Genomic DNA, 22,695 nt, shown 5'->3' with positions numbered 1-22,695 from the left:
AGTTGGACCGCAGAGTGAAGGAAAAGCAGCCAACAAGTGCTCAGCATATGTGTGAATTCCTTCATACTGTTGGAAAAGCATTCCAGGTGGAGCTGGTTGAGAGAATGCCAAGAGTGTGCAAAGCTGTCATCAATGCAAAGGGTGGCTACTTTGAAGAATCTAAAATATATTTTGATTAACACTTTTTGGGTGTCTACGTGTGCTATTTCATAGTTTTGATGTTTTCAGTGTTATTCTACAATGTAGAAAACAGTACAAATAAAGAAAAACCCTTGTGTCCAAACTTTTGACTGGTATATATATATATATATATATATATATATATATATATATATATATATATATATATATATATATATATATATATTTATCAGCGGTCTAAGGCACTGCATCTCAGTGCAAGCGGCGTCACTACAGTCCCTGGTTCGAATTCAGGCTGTATCACATCTGGCCGTGATTTGACGTCCCATAGGGCAGCGCACAATTGGCAATGTCTGGGTTTAGCCGGGGTAGGCCGTCATTGTGAATAAGAATTTGTTCTTAAATGAATTGCCTAGTTAAGTAAAGGTTCAATGAAAATATATAATAAAAAATGTTGTGTAACAAAGTAGAATGGATTTATATTATAGTCCAGCTGGGGGCGGTAATGAAACATATTGGATGCCAACTGCCGTTAAACTCCAAAGAAGAAGAAGACAACGGAAACCGACTTTTTTGCTGGTAATCAGCTGACATAACAACATTTCACCAGGCCACCGTCTAAAGGTTGTGTGGATCGTCAAAGTAAGTATTTTAAACGTATTTTTATTTGGCTGTCGTTTATTGTTATAAGGAGAAGAGTGCTGTGCGTATATTTAACTAGCTATGAATGGTTAGGTAAGTCATCAGGGGCGTATGAAATACGTCGATTCTGTTGAAAACGTTCCTTAAACGGAAGCAAACTGAACGAAATGTGGAGGGACCTACATGAATTTGTCCAATAGAACGTCGTTTTCGTTGCAAACGTTGCGTTTTCAACTCGTTTGTCTAGCTAATAATTACACCCTTGTGTAACGTTAGTTATAAACTACACTAGCTAACACGTTAGCCAGCTAACTAACGGTAGTTACCTGTTTTAAACGTTGTCATGCTGAAATGTAATTTACCATTTTGATTTAATCACCAACTCAGAACGAAAGCAAAAGATTCAGTCACACCAACTTGTTGATAGCTGGTACCTAATACCAAACAACCACTTTTACCCATGGAAGATAAACCATTGAAGCTACCATTGAAGCTATGACCCGTATTACTATTTTACATTAAATAACGTGTTCATCGTACTACTAACATTTTGTTTGGTATGGTCTTCGGGTCAACAGCCCAAGTAGTAGGCTGGACAATAGAACGAGTCAAAATTCACCCTAGGCTGAAAAACGGCTTAAGAACGTTGGCAAAGCTGGAACGCTAGCGCGAGCCCATAGCATATTAGTTGGAACGTTCGCGTAGCCTGTTATGACTATTGTGATGCTTAGAATTCCATTTCGCTTAAATGGAACAAATGTATCCCTTTTTATTTTACCACTAATCTATTCCTCGGACAACTCGTGTAGAAAGTAAACAACCATAGTTGGTGTCAACTATGTCTGCGTAATGAGAAATTAGGGAGGGGAGGGGGGATGACTACTGACTTTCTGGTCTAGTGATCGTTGACAACCGAATTTACATAATTACAAAGATGAGATTCTCCTGATTTAATAAAATCTAAAAATACACAATGAGATATTTGATGGATGGTCTCCTGAGGGATTTCCTCCCAGACCTGGACTAAAGCATCCGCCAACTCCTGGACAGTCTGTGGTGCAACGTGGCGTTGGTGGATGGAGCGAGACATGATGTGCTCAATTGGATTCAGGTCTGGGGAACGGGCGGGCCAGTCCATAGCATCAATGCCTTCCTCTTGCAGGAACTGCTGACACTCCAGCCACATGAGGTCTAGCATTGTCTTGCACCCAGGGCCAACCGCACCAGCATATGGTCTCACAAGGGGTCTGAGGATCTCATCTCGGTACCTAATGGCAGTCAGGCTACCTCTGCGAGCACATGGAGGGCTGTGCGGCCCCACAAAGAAATGCCACCCCACACCATGACTGTCCCACCGCCAAACCGGTCATGCTGGAGGATGTTGCAGGCAGCAGAACGTTCCCCACGGCGTCTCCAGACTCTGTCACATGTGCTCATCTGCTCAGTGTGAACCTGCTTTCATCTGTGAAGAGCACAGGGCGCCAGTGGCGAATTTGCCAATCTTGGTGTTCTCTGGCAAATGCCAAACGTCCTGCACGGTGTTGGGCTGTAAGCACAACCCCCACCTGTGGACGTCGGGCCCTCATACCACCCTCATGGAGTCTGTTTCTGACCGTTTGAGCAGACAAGCACATTTGTGGCCTGCTGGAGGTCATTTTGCAGGGCGCTGGCAGTGCTCCTCCTTGCACAAAGGTGGAGATAGCGGTCCTGCTGCTGGGTTGTTGCCCTCCTGCAACATCCTCCAGCATGACCGGTTTGGTGGTGGGACAGTCATGGTGTGGGGTGGCATTTCTTTGTGGGGCCGCACAGCCCTCCATGTGCTCGCCAGAGGCAGCCTGACTGCCATTAGGTACCGAGATGAGATACTCAGTGCCCTTGTGAGACCATATGCTGACACATGCACATTTGTGGCCTGCTGGAGGTCATTTTGCAGGGCTCTGGCAGTGCCCCTCCTTGCACAAAGGCGGAGGTAGCGGTCCTGCTGCTGGGTTGTTGCCCTCCTACGGCCTCCTCCACGTCTCCTGATGTACTGGCCTGTCTCCTGGTAGCGCCTCCATGCTCTGGACACTACGCTGACAGACACAGCAAACCTTCTTGCCACAGCTCGCATTGATGTGCCATCCTGCATGAGCTGCACTACCTGAGCCACTTGTGTGGGTTGTAGACTCCGTCTCATGCTACCACTAGAGTGAGAGCACCGCCAGCATTCAAAAGTGACCAAAACATCAGACGGGAAGCATAGGAACTGAGAAGTGGTCTGTGGTCACCACCTGCAGAATCACTCCTTTATTGGGGGTGTCTTGCTAATAGCCTATAATTTCCACATTTTGTCTATTCCATTTGCACAACAGCATGTGAAATTTATTGTCAATCAGTGTTGCTTCCTAAGTGGACAGTTTGATTTCACAGAAGTGTGATTGACTTGGAGTTACATTGTGTTGTTTAAGTGTTCCCTTTATTTTTTTGAGCAGTGTGTATATATATATATATATATATATATAAAATTTGGTCAGTATAAATGCCATTTGGACATGGATCACTGACTTTTGGGTTCAGAAGCCACCTTCCTATGATCATATATGGACATAAAATCCTGATTTGGTATTTTCAATACTTATGTATGGCATTTGGCCTTGGTTCACTGACTTGACTTCCTATGGTCATATATTGCAAATGGACAAAACATAGGCCTTGTGGATAAAGAAGACATAGGTATGTTCATATGGTTGTTATGTATGTATTATTGACAAAAAATCGAAACCATTTCTAAAAACGGTCCAGAACGCACTTTTTTAGAAGGAGTTGTGTTTTTGAAGAAAATAAAAACATTTTCAAAATTTGACCCTTGGAGCTTGACTTTATGTCCGTTTGCAATATGAACATTTACAGTGGAGCGTGCTCGCCATCTTTGGGATTTTTACTGTATGACATTAGGCATATGCCAGTTGCCATAAGCTTAGAATGAACTGCCGTCCATTTGAGTGGTATTTGCGATCGTGTGTATGTTTCGCCCAATGGCAACATGTTGCCATTAATTTTTGTCCATTTCATGGGGGTCTTCCCTTACCATGGGACACCTCTCTGAAATGCCATGTTACATGCTTAAATCCTCGCCGGCACTGTTGAGGCTAGGTAAACGTTGGTTCTATTTCGATATTGAGATGAAGTGGATGTTCCTGGCATTTGGATGCTCCTCTCGTATGCTCCTCAGTACTGGGTCAAGGTGAGCCCATGTGTCTGTGGTGTCGTGTTGAAGACAGGCTGACAGTGACGCAAATGACTCCACCATGCCCCCACCGATATAACTCCAGTATGGAGGGTTACCTGCTGGTTGCCACCTCAAATTTGTTTTTTTTATTTCCCTGGTGTATTTACAAGTGTAGTTCTGACTAGTCTGTGAACCACTACATCATTCCGGGTCAGGGTCTCAATCTCCTCAGTCTTTCAAACTGGTGCTTGATGTTATAAATGTGCCTGGAGAAGTTTGAGAGGTGGTCCTGTGTGAGGTCCACCAGCTTTCCAATGGAGGTATGCCTCTTCTCAAGAAACCCATTCCTCACTTCCTTCTCTTCAGTGGGCCCATCTTTGTTATTGGTACAGATTTAGTGACCCACTCCTCCCATACGATGATGTTTGTTTTCGTTGAAGGATCCAGTGCTGTGTAAAATCTTATGCTTGCAATTGCTGCATGTCCTGTACATGCAGGACATGTCATCGTCACTACACACATTGGCCTGTACAGTGTCCCTTGGGGATGATGTTTCTATGACCCCAAGCTGGTGCTGCAGCTTTATCTTCAAGCCAAAGTTTTCATGCGTTTTGCAAGCACATGTTTCTCTGTCTGATTCTTTGCTGGCCAATCCAAAATGGCTTAAGTTTAAAGAATTGAGCCTTGGATTCTGAGACAAATCTTTTATGAAAATTTGCCATAGTGTGCATTTTTTTAAGGCTCTCTTACGGAATATCTGGCCCTTTTTCTGAATTTCTCCTTTTTTCCCATTTATTACAGTGGAGACTTCATCTTGATGAAGGAAGCGGCTAAGAAGTGTGCGCATTAGTTTTCACTTGATGTTATTGGGTAATGTTTTCTTCTGGACCTCTCTGCCTTCTATGTTGACTATTACCTGCTTCCTCTTGGTCATCTCAAGTCTTTTCTTTAGGTTGACCTTCTCTTTGGTCCTCTCCAGAAGTAGCGCAACTTTGAGCTCAATTTTGATAGTGTTTTCTTTCTTCTGTTCCTCTTTTTGGGTGATTCCTTTGGGGTAGATGTCTTCATTGGTCCTGGTGTCTGTAGATATGTTTATTCTTTTAGGAGTTGAGTTGATGGCAGGGGCATTTACCTGCTGAGGTGAGAAGGGCTGTTCTCTTGGGGAGGCTGTGTCTTCTAGAAGATTTTGAATGACTTAATTTTGCATCTTGAACGTGTTGAAGTGTATAATCTTGCTCGCTTGATGGTGTTATGTCCAATACAGCTATTAGCGATTTATTTTTTCTGTAATATCTTTTGAGTTCCCCTGCCACTTTTCTTCTTTATGTTGCTTCTTTGTCAGATCTTTTTTTTAATTGATTTTACAATTTTGCTTTCTTTTTTGAAATCTGGAAATGGAAAGGAAGCATGACATGAAATGAGCATGTCTGAAAACATAGGGAAAATCTTACTGTTATGGACACATCATCCTATAGTAAAGACTGAATGGCTTACAGACTGGAATCCTATAGTACAAACTAGATGGCTTATTGATTGTGTGTGATGGACGTGTGTGGTCGCATATGTAGACTTCCTAACACTGTAGGGTATTGACTTCCTATAGACACTGTATGAGGGTGTAGGCTTCCTATAGATTATACAGTTGAAGTCAGAAGTTTACATACACCTTAGCCAAATACATTTAAACTCAGTTTTTCACTATCTGACATTTTAATCCGAGTAAAAATTCCCTGTCCTAGATCAGTTAGGATCACCACTTTTTTTTAAGAATGTGAAATGTTAGAATAATAGTAGAGAATTATTTATTTCAGCGTTTATCACATTCCCTGTGGGTCAGAAGTTTAGATACTCAATTAGTATTTGGTAGCATTGCCTTTAAATTGTTTAACTTAGGTCAAATGTTTCGGGTAGCCTTCCACAAGCTTCCCACAATAAGTTGGGTGAATTTTGGCCCATTCCTCCTGACAGAGCTGGAGTAACTGACTCAGGTTTGTAGGCCTCCTTGCTTGCACACGCTTTTTCAGTTCTGCCCACACATTTTCTATAGGATTGAGGTCAGGGCTTTGTGATGGCCACTCCAATACCTTGACTTTGTTGTCCTTAAGCCATTTTGCCACAACTTTGGAAGTCTGCTTGGGGTCATTGTCCATTTGGACGACCCATTTGCGATGAAGCTTTAACTTCCTGACTGATGTCTTGATGTTGCTTCAATATATACACATAATTTCCCCTCATGATGCCATCTATTTTGTGAAGTGCACCAGTCCCTCCTGCAGCAAAGCACCCCCACAACATGATGCTGCCACCCCCGTGCTTCACGGTTGGGATGGTGTTATTCGGCTTGCAAACCTCCCCCTTTTTCCTCAAAACATAATGATGGTCATTATGGCCAAACAGTTCTATTTTTGTTTCATCAGACCAGAGGACATTTCTCCAAAAAGTATGGTCTTTGTCCCCATGTGCAGTTGCAAACCATAGTCTGGCTTTTTTTATGGCGATTTTGGAGCAGTGGCTTCTTCCTTGCTGAGCGGCCTTTCAGGTTAGGTCGATATAGGACTCGTTTTACTGTGGATATAGATACTTTTGTACCTGTTTCCTCCAGCATCTTCACAAGGTCCTTTGCAGTTTTTCTGGGATTGATTTGCGCTTTTCGCACCAAAGTATGTTAATCTCAAGGAGACAGAACGTGTCTTCTTCCTGAGTGGTATGATGGCTTGGCTGATTAGATTTTTCCATGATGTCAAGGAAAGAGGCACTGAGTTTGAAGGTAGGCCTTGAAATACATCCACAGGTACACCTCCAATTGACTCGGAATTATGTCAATTAGCCTATCAGAAGCTTCTAAAGCCATGATGACATTTTCTGGAATTTTCCAAGCTGTTTAACCTGTTTGGGCTGCAGGGGCAGTATTGAGTAGCCGGATAAAAGGTGCCCATTTCAAACGGCCTCGTACTCATTTCTTGCTCGTACAATATGCATATTATTATTACTATTGGATAGAAAACACCCAAGTTTCTAAAACCATTTGAGTTATATCTGTGAGTAAAACAGAACTCCTTTTGCAGCAAACTTCCTGGAAGTGGAAGATCTGAAATCGATGCTCTCTTCTAGGGGCTGCCTATTAAAGTCCTTGATATTTATTCGTTTAGATGCACTTCATACGTCTTCCACTAGATGTCGACAAGGAGTGAGAGAAGAAATGGAGGATGTAACTTGATCTGGGCTCGTATAATAGCTCTTTGTATGACGTGTCACCAGTTTCCTGTTTTCTGGAGAGCGCGTCAAGGGACCTGGATTTGCCTTCTGATAAGCTGTCGTTATGGACGACTAATATCTCCGGCTTTGATTTTATTTGATACGTGACAATATCATCGTAAAGTATGTTTTTTGAATATAGTTTAATCAGATTATTGAAATTTTTTCGGGAGTTTTGCCGTGTTCCGTTCTCTTCCGTTTGTTGACATGGAGAGATTCGCGCCACTTGGCAGTGTGCTTGCTAAATCGAGAGGGGAAAAGGCCGTTCTAAATCCAAACAACGATTGTCCCCGACAAAGGACCCCTTGTACAACATTCTGATGAAAGATCAGCAAAAGTAGGACCCATTTTATGATGCTATTTCATATATCTGTCGAACATGTTGTGCTAGTCGTTTGCGCCCAGCTTTTGGGTACTCTCTCGCCAAACCTAAGCTGTATGTCGTAATGAAGTTATTTTTAGAATTCTAACACGGCGATTGCATTAAGAACTAGTGTATCTATCATTTCCTATACAACATGTATTTTTTAGTTATGTTTATGAATAGCTATTTGGTCAGAATATGTGTGTCAGAAAAAGTGTCAGAAAAATATCCGGACGTTGTGGGAAAAATATGCTACGTTAGCACAATGTGTAACCACTGATTTCAGCTCTAAATATGCACATTTTCGAACAAAACATAAGTGTATGTATAACCTGATGTTATAGGACTGTCATCTTATGAAGCTTATCAAGGTTAGTCAAATTATATATTTTGCTGGTTTGTTACGATCGCTAACGTTTGCTACTGGGGAATGGCTTGTGTTTCTGGCTATTGTGGTAAGCTAATATAATGCTATATTGTGTTTTTCGCTGTAAAACACTTAATAAATCGGAAATATTGGCTGGAATCACAAGATGCCTGTCTTTCATTTGCTGTACACTATGTATTTTTCAGAAATGTTTTATGATGAGTATTTAGGTATTTGACGTTGGTGTCTGTAATTATTCTGTCTGCTTTTGGTGCAATTTCTGATTGCAGCTACAATGTAAACTATGATTTATACTTGAAATATGCACATTTTTCGAACAAAACATAGATTTTCTGAATAACATGTTATAAGACTGTCATCTGATGAAGTTGTTTGTTGGTTAGTTTGGTTGGTTCTTGGTTAGTTAGGTTGGCTTTGTGCATGCTACCTGTGCTGTGAAAAATGTCTGTCCTTTTTTGTATTTGGTGGTGAGCTAACATAAATATACGTGCTGTTTTCGCTGTAAAACATTTAAAAAATCGGACATGTTGACTGGATTCACAAGATGTGTACCTTTCATTTGCTGTATTGGACTTGTTAATGTGTGAAAGTTAAATATTTCCAAAAAATATATTTTGAATTTCGCGCCCTGCACTTGAAGTGGCTGTTGTCATATTGTGGCCGGCCTCGGGCTTGCAGCCAGAAGAAGTTAAAGGCACAGTCAACTTAGTGTATATAAACTTCTGACCCACTGGAATTGTGTGTGCAGTGCCTGCTGTGTCCACTCCACTGTCATAACTCTGCTGTTCTGTTGAAAAGATGGCGTACCCCAGAACCCACAACCCATTTGCAGATGATGATGAGGAGGAGCAGTGCCGGTCAAGTGGGGGATTTGATGACCCCCAAGAGAGGGGAATGAGTGAGGCAGAGAGCAAGCAGAGATGCCTCCAACAGGAAGTGATGCGTACGGCCAAGTCGGCGGTGGACAGCAGCCACCGCTCCCTGGGGCTCATCTATGAGTCGGAGAAGATCGGCGCTGAGACTGCAGAGGTAAGCCTATGCATTCAGAAAGTATTCAGATCCCCTGACTTTTTCCACATTTTGTTACGTTACAGCCTTATTCTATTTCAAGTTACACACAATACCCCCTTTTTAATTAAAAAAACATGTTTTTAAAAATGTTTGCAAAATGTTTTTAGAACTGAAATATCACATTTACCTAAGTATTCAGACCCTTTACTTTGCTGCTGAAAAACATCCCAACATCGTGATGCTGCAACCACCATGCTTCACCGTAGGGATGGTGCCAGGTTTCCTCCAGATGTGACACTCGGCTGCAGGCCAAAGAGTTATCTTGGTTTCATCAGACCAGGAAATCTTGTTTCTCGTGGTCAGACTCCTTTAGGTGCTCTTTGGAAAACTCCAAGTGGGCTATCGTGTGCCTTTTACTGAGGAATGGCTTCCATCTGGCCACTTTACCTTAAAGGCCTGATTTTGGTGGAGTTCTGCGGAGATGGTTAACCTTCCAGAAGGACAACCATCACACCTCCACAGAGAAACTCTGGAGCTCTGTCAGAGTGACCATTAGGTTCTTGGTCATGTCCCTGACCAGGCCCTTCTCCCCCTATTGCTCAGTTTGGCCGGGTGGCCAGCTCTAGGACGCTGATCTGTACCTTGGGGAAAGTTCACCCTGGAGCATCTGTATTATCAAAGTCCAGCATTGTTAGATGTATTTCTCCATGTTTTTGGGCAACTGTAAAGAGTGATACAGCCGAGTGCATTTGATAACATTGATTTCTTCTCTGTGTCCATCCGTAGGAGCTGATGCGTCAGGGGGAGGCTCTGAAGAGGTCCGAGAGAATGGTGGACAACATGGGCCAAGACCTGAAAACCAGCCAGAAACACATCAACAGCATTAAGAGTGTGTGGGGAGGCCTTGTCACGTACTTTACGGCCAAGCCTGAGACCACCAAGCCCCTGCCAGAAGAGCCTGTTGCCTACCAAGCCAGCAGCAAGTAATGCCCAGTCCCTCCCTGCTTATTCCTATACCTCTATCTCTCTATCTCTTTACTCTGGCATGTGCTGTTGCTATATACATTGCTAGTGAAAAACTTTTCATGGGGTATCCCAAACATTCCACCATCAGTAGCCCTGCCATGTTGCCCATACAGGTCCTGCGTGAAGAATGAAGAGGTGTAAGATGGCAGTAGAGGGCTCACACTTACACTGCCGGTCTTTACTTTTTCTGTGTTCAAGTCTCTGATTAAACTGTGAAATGTGTAATGTCTTTAGTATTTGGTCAAAGATCCTGACTTGAGTCTCTGACTGTGTGTGTGTGTTAGATTGCAGAATGCCATGTCTCACAGTCAGGAGCATGAAGGCAAGTACCAGGCCAATCACCCCAACCTGAGGAAGTTGGACATTGGAGGTAAGGCCACAAACCTCAGCCACAGAATAATATCTCCTTTGTCATCCCTTGTTCCCTTTCAGTTGGTCAACTTGGTACAACACAGCTATGAGGAGTTTGTGTGCTAGAGTCCTCTACTGAAGAATATTATAATTACGCTTGACAAGGCCAGTGAACACCATGCCTCACTGGGAGCTCTGCCTTCCACAGGTGATAAACCCGAGGCATGGATTAATTCCTTCAATTCTTCCGCTCTTCACCTTGAGCTGAGCAGAACAATTTACGAATTTTAAGGATCATTTTGCGTTCCAATGTTATTTATCAGGCTTTACGCCAACTTAACTGTCTTATGTAAGGAGGGCGTGCTCATCCTTCTGGACATTGTGTTAAAGTTTGGTAACTAGTTTTGTGAAGTTCCCTACAATTTGTTAGTTATGCTTTGGCCTGTTTAGCCTCGCTAACTGGTTGTTATTAAGATGACCAGCACGCACAAGTCGACAAAGGCTGGTTTGAGTTCACGATCTTGCCCACAGTCAATGTCTTTGAATGATACTCATGAGTGTTGTATGTCTCGGCTGGGTACATGCTCAGGCTGCCCTGGATCGAACCAGCCCATGTATATTCATTGTGTATCTTATTTATCACATGCGCAGAGCATACAGATACAAGCTTTGAGTGAAAAATCTGTCCGACACCTATGTTATAAGCCCAATCAATACGCAAGAATTCTTAATATAATCGTTTTTTGGCCAAGATTCAAAAGAGCTATTTTTATTTCTCAATTGGTAACTGAATGCAGGCTTCATCAACACGTCACACACCACTTTGCAATGAGCTGGAGGCAGTATGCATTTTGAAAACACATACATACACTATATATACAAAAGTATGTGGACACCCCTTCAAATTAGTGAAAATTGGTTTCAAAGAAAAAGCCATCTCAGACTGATCAATAAAAAAGATTTAAGATGGGCAAAAGAACAGAACAGACACTGGACACCGCTTCTTCACTGTTGACATTGAGACTGGTGTTTTGTGGGTACTATTTAATGAAGCTGCCAGTTGAGGACTTGTGAGGTGTATGTTTCTCAAACTAGACACACTAATGTACTTGTCCTCTTGCTCAGTTTTGCACCGGGGCCTCCCACTCTTTCTATTCTAGTTAGAGCCAGTTTGCGCTGTTCTGTGAAAGGAGTCATACACAGCGTTGTATGAGATCTTCAGTTTCTTGGCAATTTCTCGCATGGAATAGACAGATTATTTTGCCTGTAATGGAACCCACAAATGCTGATGCTATAGATACTCAACTAGTCTAAAGGCCCGTTTTATTGCTTCTTTAATCAGGACAACAGTTTTCAGCTGTGCTAACATTTTATGCAAAAGGGTTTTCAAATGATCAATTAGCTAATCCAAGTTTAGCATTTTAAAAGGCTAACAACATGCCATTGGAACACAGGAGTTATGGTTGCTGATAATGGGCCTCTGTAGATATTCCATAAAAAATCTGCTGTTTCCAGCTATGATAGTCATTTACAATATTAACAATGTCTACACTGTATTTTGGATCAATTTGATGTTATTTTAATGGACAAAAACAAACTTTTGTTTGTGCGTATGGGTGCTAGCTAGCAGATTTTGCTGTTTTGGTACTGCCCATATGTAGATTGGTTGGGAATGGCAAAAAAGAAATACGTTTACTTAAGAGTTAACTCTGCAAATGGCTGGGGGATTTTGATTAGTCAATTGATCAATAATATAATACTCTTAGCAAAGGTGTTTATCTTTAATTTACAATCTGTAGAAACTATGAGAATATAAATATTTTGTGAAACAGCACAGTGGATAAATATATGGCAGCTAGAAATCAACCTGATGGTCTTCAGGGATAGATTGGAGGGGTTGAAGGCTGAAGGCTGGGACTAAAAACAAACAAAACCTGGCTCTAACCAGAATAAACATTAGTTATGTCTGAAATGTATGTATAAGCTGGAAGTAAAAGCCTAAGTGTTGTTGTCCATTCGTTTACTCAATTTAGGGGGGAGTAATAAACATTTATATATTTAATTAGTTTACTCCAATTAGGGGTAATAGGGTTAGGGAAAATATTAAAGGCAGAAAAAAATATATATAAAAGTCCCTTTTTCAGGACCCTGTCTTTCAAAGATAATTTGTAAAAATCAAAATAACTTCAGATCTTCATTGTAAAGTGTTTAAACATTGTTTCCCATGCTTGTTCAATAAACCATAAGCAATTAAGGAACATGCACCTGTGGAATGGTTGTTAATTGCCTACTGTCTGTAAGCTGTTAGTGTCATAAGGTGACAGGTATGAAAACGTAGGACACTAAAGAGGCCTTTTTACCGACTCTGAAAATCACCAAAAGAAAGATGCCCAGGGTCCCTGCTCATCTGCGTGAATGTGCCTTAGGCATGCTGCAAGGAGGCATGAGGGCTGCAGATGTGGCCAGGGCAATAAATTGTAATGTCCGTACTGTGAGATGCCTAAGACAGCGATGCAGGACGGACAGCTGATCGTCCTCGCAGTGGCAGACAACACCTGCACAGGATCGGTACATCCGAACATCACACCTGTGGGACAGGTACAGGATGGCAACAACCACTCCCCGAGTTACACCAGGAATGCACAATTCCACCATCAGTGCTCAGGCTGTCTGCAATAGGCTGAGAGAGGCTGGACTGAGGGCTTGTAGGCCTGTTGTAAGGCAGGTCCTCACCAGACATCACCGGCAACAACGTCATTTGACCAGACAGAACTGGCAAAAAGTGCTCTTCACTGACGAGTTGAGGTTTTGTCTCACAAGGGGTGATGATAAACACGAATCCGACCGTCTAAGGAATGAGCGTTACACCAAGGCCTGTACTCTGGAGCGGGATCGATTTGGAGGTGGAGGGTCGTGGTCTGGGGCGGTGTGTCACAGCATCATCGGACTGAGCTTGTTGTCATTGCAGGCAATCTCAACGCTGTGCGTTACAGGGAAGACATTCTCCTCCCTCATTTGGTACCCTTCCTACAGGCTCATCCTGACATGACCCTCCAGCATGACAATGCCACCAGCCATACTGCTCTTCCTGTGCGTGATTTCCTGCAAGACAGGAATGTCAGTGTTCTGCCATAGCCAGTGAAGAGCCCGGATCTCAATCCCATTGAGCACGTCTGGGACCTGTTGGATCGGAGGGTGAGGGCCAAGGCCGCTCGTGGCTACACCAGATACTGACTGACTTTTGATTTTGACCCCCCTTTGTTCAGGGACACATTATTCAATTTCTGTTAGTCACATGTCTGTGGAACTTGTTCAGTTTGTCTGTTGTTGAATCTTATGTTCATACACATATTTACACATGTTAAGTTTGCTGATAACAAACGCAGTTGACAGTGAGGGGACGTTTCATTTTTGCTGAGTGGTATTTATTTAAAATTGGGACTCGACACTTGGATTTGGTCTTATGTAGCTAAATTGTGTTTTTTACATTTGATAAAAGTAGAGAAAATGGGATATCATACACTGCATTTTTGAGGAACAATGGGAAAGTAATTATGCTTGAAAGTTGATATTTTGCCGGTTTTGGTATCTAGTGAAGAGCTCTTTGTCTACACCCATTCTGCATCATTCACACCCTTTAAGCTTTAGCCCCACCCATCTCGTTTTGCTCTCGGAGCGCACACTTGACACTCTGGCTGATGATTTGTTTACCTCTGGATAACATGAAACAGCCTAACCAGCCCTGCTGGCAACAATTTCATTACGCTTTTTTGCTGACGTTTACTGACACCGGCCATATTCAACAGGTGTTGTACACTTTAGCTTAAGACATGTAGCTAGCTAGCTAAACAATGAACCTAGCTAGGTAAACAACGTCATGTAACGTTAGCTAATGAGCCAGCCAGCTAGTTGAACAACAATGAACATAGTGCCAAATCATGTTATTACTACCCTGCATGAATCTGCTGGGAACTAACCAACCAGGTTCAATGTTGGCTATCTAACATTAGGCTCTAACTAGCAAAGCAAATGGCTCTGGGATACAAATAATATCATACATGTAATGTTAGCTAGGGAGCCAGCCATCTAACGTTAGCTAACAGTACACTTTGAAATTAAACCACTTTCTGTCAAAATTAGAAACGTGTAATATCTGATTGTAGCTAGCTAGCTAGACTATCTTACCCGTATACATCATCATGCATAATGGGTGCGTCTCCCTGTCACGTATGCCATGCCACGGTTGCCCTTAGTTTGAAGTTGTAATCCGGAGACGCATGTTTTCTCCATTTCTTTAGCTATCATACTCTAATTCCACTTATTTCAAAACTCGATCCTCCAGAAAGTGGAGAGCAACACTTATGCAGCTCCACTACATGATAAATTTTCTAACCTGTCTAGCCCCGGGGTGCCGCTAGCAGCACTCTTCCCACATTCCACTGAAAAGGCAGAGCGCGAAATTAAAAAAAAATATTTTTTTAAATATTTAACTTTCACACATTAACAAGTCCAATACAGCTAATGAAAGACACAGATCGTGTGAATCCAGCCAACATGTCCGATTTTTAAAATGTTTTACAGGGAAGACACTATGTAAATCTATTAGCTAAACACCTTAGCAAAAGACACCATCTTTTCTTTGTCCACCAACACCAGTAGCTATCACCAATTCGGCTAAACTAAGATATTGATAGCCACTCACCAAGAAAAAACCTCATCAGATGACAGCCTGATAACATATTTATGGTATAGGATAGGTTTTGTTAGAAAAATGTGCATATTTCAGGTAGATATCATAGTTTACAATTGCACCCACGTCACAAATCGACTAGAATAAATACATAGAGCAACGTGTATTACCTAATTACTAATCATCAAACATTTCGTAAAAATACACAGATCCTGTGAATACAGACAATATTTCAGATTTTCTAAGTGTCTTACAGCGAAAACACAAGAAATCGTTATATTAGCATACCACATGTGCAAACATTACCAGAGCATTGATTCTAGCCAAAGAGAGCGATAACGTAAACATCGCCAAAATATATTACTTTTTTCACTAACCTTCTCAGAATTCTTCAGATGACACTCCTGTAACATCATATTACAACATACATATACAGTTTGTTTGAAAATGTGCATATTTAGCCACCAAAATCATGGTTAGACAATGACAAAAGTTGCCCAGCTGGTCAGACAATGTCGTGCGCCATATTAGACAGTGATCTAGTCGTATACATAAATACTCATAAACGTGACAAAAAAATATAGGGTGGACAGCGATTGATAGACAATTTAATTCTTAATACAATTGCTGATTTACATTTTTTTTAATTATCCTCACTTTTCAATACAGTTTGCGCCAAGCGAAGCTACGTCTAACAAAATGGCGTCATAAGCGATTAACATTTTTCGACAAACACGATTTATCATAATAAATTGTTCTTACTTTGAGCTGTTCTTCCATCAGAATCTTGGGCAAAGAATCCTTTCTTGGGTCTAATCGTCTTTTGGTCGAAAGCTGTCCTCTTGCCATGTGGAAATGCCCACTGCGTTCGGCATGAACTGGAAACGTGCCCAGAGATTCAAAGTGTCTCAGAAATAAATGTCCCAAAATCGCACTAAACGGATATAAATTGCTATAAAACGGTTAAAATTAACTACCTTATGATGTCTTTAACACCTATTACAAGTAAAAACATGACCGGAGAAATATTACTGGCTACACTAATGCTTGGAAAAAGAGCAGGTCGGTGTCCACCGCGCGTCCGGCGCAGCTGGAAAAGAGTTACTACCTACACGTTGATCTGATTTATAGAGGCTGTGATTGCGCAATCGACTCCATTCAAATCGTCATCACGTAAAGACATCCAGGGGAAGACGTAAGCAGTGTTAGTATCCTCATAGCATTCACAGCGACCTTTAAACGGACTCCAGATCAGGGGCCAAGATGTGTGAAATCTGACTCCATGTCAGGGAAATTGCTGTAGAATGAGTTCTGTTCCACTCAGAAACAAAATTTCAACGGCTATAGAAACTAGAGACTGTTTTCTATCCAATAATAATAATAATATGCATATTGTACGAGCAAGAATTGAGTAGGAAGCCGTTTAAAAATTACACGATTTCCAGAAAAAGTGACAGCAGCACCCCCTATCCTAAAGAGGTTTTAAATGACCAACAAAGACTGACCAGCTGAAATAGACAGTTGTGAAATTGTTAGATTACTTGTTAGATATTACTGCATGGTCAGAACTAGAAGCACAAGCATTTCGCTGCACTCGCATTAACATGTGTATGTGACAAGTAAAATTGTATTTTATTTGAAGCCTTCTATATGGCAGAACAATCCGAATTCCTCTCTCGGCATGTCCAGCCCACTCATTATCTCAGCCAATCATGGCTAGTGGGAAGGTTGCTGACTTTTCTGTGGCTTAACCAACAAGGCTCATAATTTAACAATTTTATATTTACAGATGGCATGAAAGTTCACATTACAGAAGGCATTTCGATTATTTTTTTCTTCAAATGGCTCTCCTGTTGAGTCGTGACTTGCGACATGTGCCTAGTTTCCTGAAACGGGTCACGTGTGAGTGTGATCCTGTTTATACACACGCACGTTATGACAATAACTGCTGTTCCCTGAAGGAGGGAACCTTGATAGAAGCCACAATCTGTAATATTACATTTTATGTATGCTGCCGGTCAAATGTCCAGTGCCACATTTTCAGAACGGAAACCCTGTTACGAGCCCACTCCACCAGGCGTGTTTTAAATGGTTGCCTGTAGGAGATAATTGTGCTGCGGCAAGTTTGGCATCACCATGCTTGGATGGCACTGCCCACAGTGTGCTTACGGCAGGGGCAGGAGAGGGTCATTAGGCATCGTGCAACAGGTTTTCCTGTTGCGTTGGATCTCTCGGTCTGCCGGGGCCATTTTTAATTTGGTGTTTGCTTGGTGTGATTTCATGTCCTCATCGTTGTGTACTACCGAGTTGACTGACTGAAAGAGAACGTACAGTTATGGCTATCTACTGTTCCCTGAAGGAGGGAAACGATGTTCGGCCCTCTGGTTTATCACCTGTGGAAAGGTGGGGCTTATTAGCCATGTCAGCCGTGATTCGACTGTAGTTCAGGAGAGGGCGCTTTGGTTCACTACTACCCATAGCTGTGTTGTACCTCGTTTCCCTCCTTCAAGGAACAGTAGCTATGACCATAACTTGAGTGTGTTGCACACGATTATTTTTAAATGTATTTTGTTAACCCATACCCAAATGTTATTGATTCATCCTTTAATTGTAGTTGTGGCCAACACAAAGTAAACCAAAAACACCCCATCTCAAACATACGTTTTCAAAATGATAAACGCAACAATTTCAAAGATTTTACTGAGTTACAATACAGTTCATATAAGGAAATCAGTCAATTGAAATAAATTAGGCCCTAATCTATGGCTTTCAAATGACTGAGAATACAGATTTGGATCTGTTGGTCATAGATGGGGCACTCTGTTCAACTTTGGCATCAGCAAATAAGCTTTTTGTGCAGAACAATCCAAAATAAGCTTCTTGTGCATATATAAAATGTCTGGGATCTTTAATTTCAGCTCATGAAACATGGGTCCAACACTTTGTTGCGTTTATATATTTTTATTCAGTGTATTTCCTGATTGTGACCTCACATACTTTGGCTGAGACAGGCCCTTCTGATTTGTTGATCACTTTTATGCAAATGCAAACATCTTTATTTAGCTCATATTTCATAAATCTGGAACACTTGTCAGCTACTTTAAGAAAAAGGATAATTTTCTGTCAATGACATCTCCTGTGTGTGGTGTAGGGTTCGGCGCATTTGCATCAGATGACAGCTCATCCAGTCAAAATGGCTACCCTGCAAACAGACAGCTTAGAGCCGCCCACCAGACACTGGACAACAACTTAGGTAAGAGCCTTCCAGGACCTATGGGGAAATAACAATTACATTTGTCTAAATTTTATTCATGACTTTTGATGGCGATCAACAAGATTCCAACTCCTTATCAGCAGTAACATCTGTTTTTGTGTGAAGCCGAAGGCAAATTTCCACGTTTTGTGGAGAATTAAGTTTTTGTTTTTTTATTCTAATGAACCCCTGTTTTCTTGAACTGCTCCAGATGAGATGTCCCTGGGCCTGGGAAGGTTAAAGAACCTAGGACTGGGCCTACAGTCTGAAATTGAGAATCAGGATACTTCTCTGGACAATCTGCTGGGCAAAGTGGACAAGCTGGACCTCAAGATCAACAACACCAACCACCAGATCAAAAACCTCAAATAATAAGTCCCAAACATTCTGACTCACCTGTCAGACACTGGTCAACTCAACTCCCCTTACCTGGGTTTCGCTACACAGCAGCTCTCTGTGCACCATGATGTCTTATTCCTCTGATAGAGTACCAATGTTATTGATACTTTAATGAATGATATTCAGTTCTTCAAACAGCTCCACATAAATGCATAGACCACCCTGTTCTTGACGATTTATGATTTATCTTGTGGTTTTAGAAAGGAAGGATCTCTGAGTAGGACCTGTAGTTGAGAAGTGTTAATGGTCTGTTATTGTTTCCCTCAGTTTGCATTGTGGTAAATTGCATTTTAATTCAGTTTGGTAAGTAAATTAATTCAATTTCAACTCTGTGAGGGATCATCTTTGAGAACAAAGGGCCACTTGCATTCATGAATTTAATTTAAGAGTCTGCTGACTTGACATGCTATTGGCCCCAACTGATCGCTGTGTCCAGAAGCCAGAAAAATAAATTGAGTGGTGTTTGTTTGAAACTGGAATGTCATACTGTGGTATGTATGCTGCCTGTTGATTTTAGATGATTCATATCCAATTGGTAACTTTTGAGATGACATACCCACAGAACTCAAATTAATGATTCATTACATTTCTTTAGACTCACCCACACTCTTGTACAAACCCCCCCCCCCCCCCCCCCCCCCTTGCTGGACCTGTGCTTGGTTCATGTAGAAATAGACAAAGAACCACACCTGTTCCCCTGGAAGAATCAAGTGCCATCCACTCTTGTCTTACACCAGGTCTTAGGCTCGAATTCAATCTGATGCGCATTATAGAGTGCTGTAGACAATGCAATTTTTCCCCCACGTTTTGTGGAAGTTGCATTCACGGTAAATGCTTAAATATGTCACACGTGCTCCAACGCGTCTCGGATTAAATATTGCCCTTTTATTTGGGGATCTGAAAGAATGTAGCCAAGTGGTTAAGAGCGTTGGGCCAGTAACTCGAAAGGTCGCATCTCAGAGAAACATCTGTCGACGTACCCTTCAGCAAGGCACTTAACCCTAATTGCTCCGGATAAGAGCGTCTGCTAAATGACTAAAATGTAAATGGGCAAGCTTCATGTTGCTTTAACCTATCCTGTGACTTAAAATGTTTGTAAATGAAGAAAGGAAGCCACTCTACGCTATTGAAATGCACCCCCAGTGTCTCACAACACAAGTGGCTTCTTGTATGGGTAGCTTCTTATGTTTCTCATTGATTTTGCAAGATACTGCACCAAACTTTGACATCAATTCAGAAAAGTAGCAATGTGTGGAAATTGCATTGTTAATTCTTCCTTAATTTGCTTTTGTTGTGATAAATCGCCTCGTGTATAATCTATTTTGATGTGATTGAGGAGAATATTTAACAGAATTGTGACGGCTCTTTGTCTGAAATGTCTTCTGCAAACGGAAGGAACATTTATGCATTCCTGTGTGTGCACAGAAGTATATGAAACATCTGTATTACCTTTTTACAAACGTCAATGTACACATGCTGAGAATATGGTTTAAATACAGACTTTAAATTGAGAGATGTATTCTGTTGTCTTCCTAGAGAAGTAGACGAATATCCCGTACTCTAACTTGTTTGTGAAATGTTGAGGTTACTAAAACAGCTGTAACTTTTGATCTGAATATAATTTATTGTCCAAACTCCAGATTTGAGTACCAGAGAAGTAGACGAAGCTGGTAAGCCTTTTTTTTGTGGTTGCAAAGTGGAATTGTTAGCTGATTTGGGTCAAAAGTTGCATGATTTCACAATGGGGAGCCTTAGAATCTTGAGAAATCCCATGTTAGCGGATTTGGGGGGACTAATAGTTTAACATATCAAAAAGTTGTATACAAGCAACTCGATCGAGACCATTCTGCACGTTTTTGAAGTTGGAATGGCATTTCAAGTTTAAACGGTGTAGCAGGAGTAGCGTGCGGAGGAAGAAGAATAACTAAACTTTACAAGTAAAGTTGTGGGGCTAGCTAAAGCTCTTTAAACGTTTGTTTGTGGTAGTGAACGATGTGTAAACATTTCATTTTTAATTCCCATCAAGTCAGTAGTTAGATGTGTGGTTGAGTTATGTAATTGTGTGGTTGTGGATACTAGATGTGGTCAGAAGTTAAATGTGTGATCAGAAGTTGTGTAATTGAGAGAATGTCAGTTGGAAGTGATGTCACAATGGGAAGCTTTAGAATCTTAGCCTCTCTCCTTTTAATTTTTGGCCTGCAGTGTCAGCAAATATCTCAGTATTGACACAGAGCTATTTTCAGCAAGCGAGGCGTTACTTAATGGTAATCGAATGGTAATCCCAAATTGTTTAGTTTTTTCCCCCGCAGTTGACAAGCAGAGAACTCTCTTTTGGTTTAGTGGTCAAAATGATAGCAAATTCATTACTTTCCAAACAACTAACTTCTGACATGATTTACAGAGGCTTGAAAGACGGGCTCTAGTTAGATTTGTGCGCTTGATTTGAAATCAGACTTCGTATTTGAAAAGCAGATTAGGGGAAGATTTCATACCTTAAATGTCTCTAATTTATTGCGTTAGTGGTCAAAAACGGCAGCTGTTTGGGAAAAGTTGAAAAAACAGCTGCGCTGTAAGTTACATAGTGAAATATTTAGATTCTGCAAACAGATATGAACAGCAGAGAAGTAGACAAATATCCCATACACTCAATATTTGTGTCTAACTTGCTGCGGTAGCGGTCAAACCGGATGTTTGCAAAAATGTTACAGAAAATGTTGATGTGGTTACTTATACTGCTGTAACTTTTGATCCAAATATAATTTTTGTCAACGGCAGATTTGAGTAGCAGACGAAGCTGGTATGGCTAAGTGGTTGCAAAGTGGAATTATTCGCTGATTTGCATCAAAAGTTTAATGATTTCAGTTCGAATTAATGTCACAATGGGGAGCCTTAGAAGTCCCATGTTAACGGATGGAGTGTAAGAAGATGACAAAGTGAGTTATGTAAAAGGTTGTATACAAGCATACGATCGAGACCATTCCTGAGTTTTTGCTGGAACAGCGTTTCTAACTTAAACGCTGTAGGAGAAGTAGCATGCGGAAGAAACAGAAGTATGACAAATATTTAAGCTTAGATGATAAATTGTGGGGCTTGCTTAAGCTCTTAAACTTTTTGTTGTTGTAATGAAAAGTTAGTTTTACTCAAAGCACCTAAAATATTGGCCTGGTTACTTTGACAGACTATATCAACCTCATTACTTTGAACAGTGCGTGGAAAGTATTGGTACCATGTTTCATGCGCTGAAATAAGTTCCCATTTTCCATATGCACAAAAAGCTTATCCCTCAAGTTTTGTGCACAAATGTCTTTGTTTACATCCGTGTTAGTAAGTTTCTCCTTTCCCAAGATAATCCATCCACCTAACAGGTGTAGCATATCAAGAAGTTGATTTAAACAGCATGATAATTACACAGGTGGTCCTTGTGATGGGGACAATAAAAAGCCACTAAAATGTGTTTTGTCACAACACATGTCTCAAGTTGAGGGAGCATGCAACTGGCAAGCTGACTGCAGGAATGTCCACCAGAGATTTGTATTTATCTATCATAAACTGCCTCAAACAAATTTTGGGAGAATTTGGAAGTATGTCCAACGGGCCTCATCATAGACCACATGTATGGTGTCGTGTGGGCGAGTGGTTTGCTGATGTCGACATTCTGAACAAAGTGCCCCATGGTGGCGGTGGGGTTATGGTCCCAACAACAAACACAATTGCAATTTGAAAGCACAGAGATACCGTGATGAGATACTGAGAACCGTTGTGCCATTTATCTACCGCCATCACCTCATGTTTCAGCATGATAATGCACAGCTCCATGTCACAAGGATCTGTACACAATTTTGGGGAGCTGAAAATGTCCCAGTTCGCCATGGCCTGCATACTCACAGATGTCACCTATTGAGCATGTTTGGGATGCTCTGGATAGACGTGTAAGACAACGTGTTCCAGTGCCCGACAACATCCAGCA

General features: G+C 41.4%; 1 protein-coding gene across 1 annotated transcript; it reads left to right on the top strand.

Moving 5' to 3' along the window:
* The first annotated feature begins 672 nt into the window (after window positions 1-672).
* Window positions 673-19,201, top strand: snap29 (synaptosome associated protein 29). The gene is made up of 6 exons (XM_055886043.1): window positions 673-783; window positions 8,797-9,027; window positions 9,796-9,992; window positions 10,320-10,405; window positions 18,228-18,329; window positions 18,541-19,201. The coding sequence occupies exons 2-6, from the start codon at window positions 8,797-8,799 to the stop codon at window positions 18,699-18,701; spliced, it is 777 nt and encodes a 258-aa protein (XP_055742018.1). The 5' UTR covers window positions 673-783; the 3' UTR covers window positions 18,702-19,201.
* Window positions 19,202-22,695: the final 3,494 nt, after the last annotated feature.

Source organism: Salvelinus fontinalis, chromosome 28 (genome assembly GCF_029448725.1).
Source record: "Salvelinus fontinalis isolate EN_2023a chromosome 28, ASM2944872v1, whole genome shotgun sequence".
NCBI classification, from domain to species: Eukaryota; Metazoa; Chordata; class Actinopteri; order Salmoniformes; family Salmonidae; genus Salvelinus; species Salvelinus fontinalis.
The sequence above is the reverse complement of the archived record's forward strand: the minus strand, read 5'-3'. Positions and strand labels throughout refer to the sequence as shown.

What these genes read in the sequence shown, in the direction of transcription:
- snap29 (XM_055886043.1), top strand. Translation starts at nt 8,797, where the DNA reads ATGGCGTACCCCAGAACCCACAACCCATTTGCAGATGATGATGAGGAG. An exon ending in GCCTACCAAGCCAGCAGCAA is followed by an intron (nt 9,993 to 10,319) that starts GTAATGCCCAGT and finishes TGTGTGTGTTAG; the next exon opens with ATTGCAGAATGCCATGTCTC. An exon ending in GACACTGGACAACAACTTAG is followed by an intron (nt 18,330 to 18,540) that starts GTAAGAGCCTTC and finishes GAACTGCTCCAG; the next exon opens with ATGAGATGTCCCTGGGCCTG.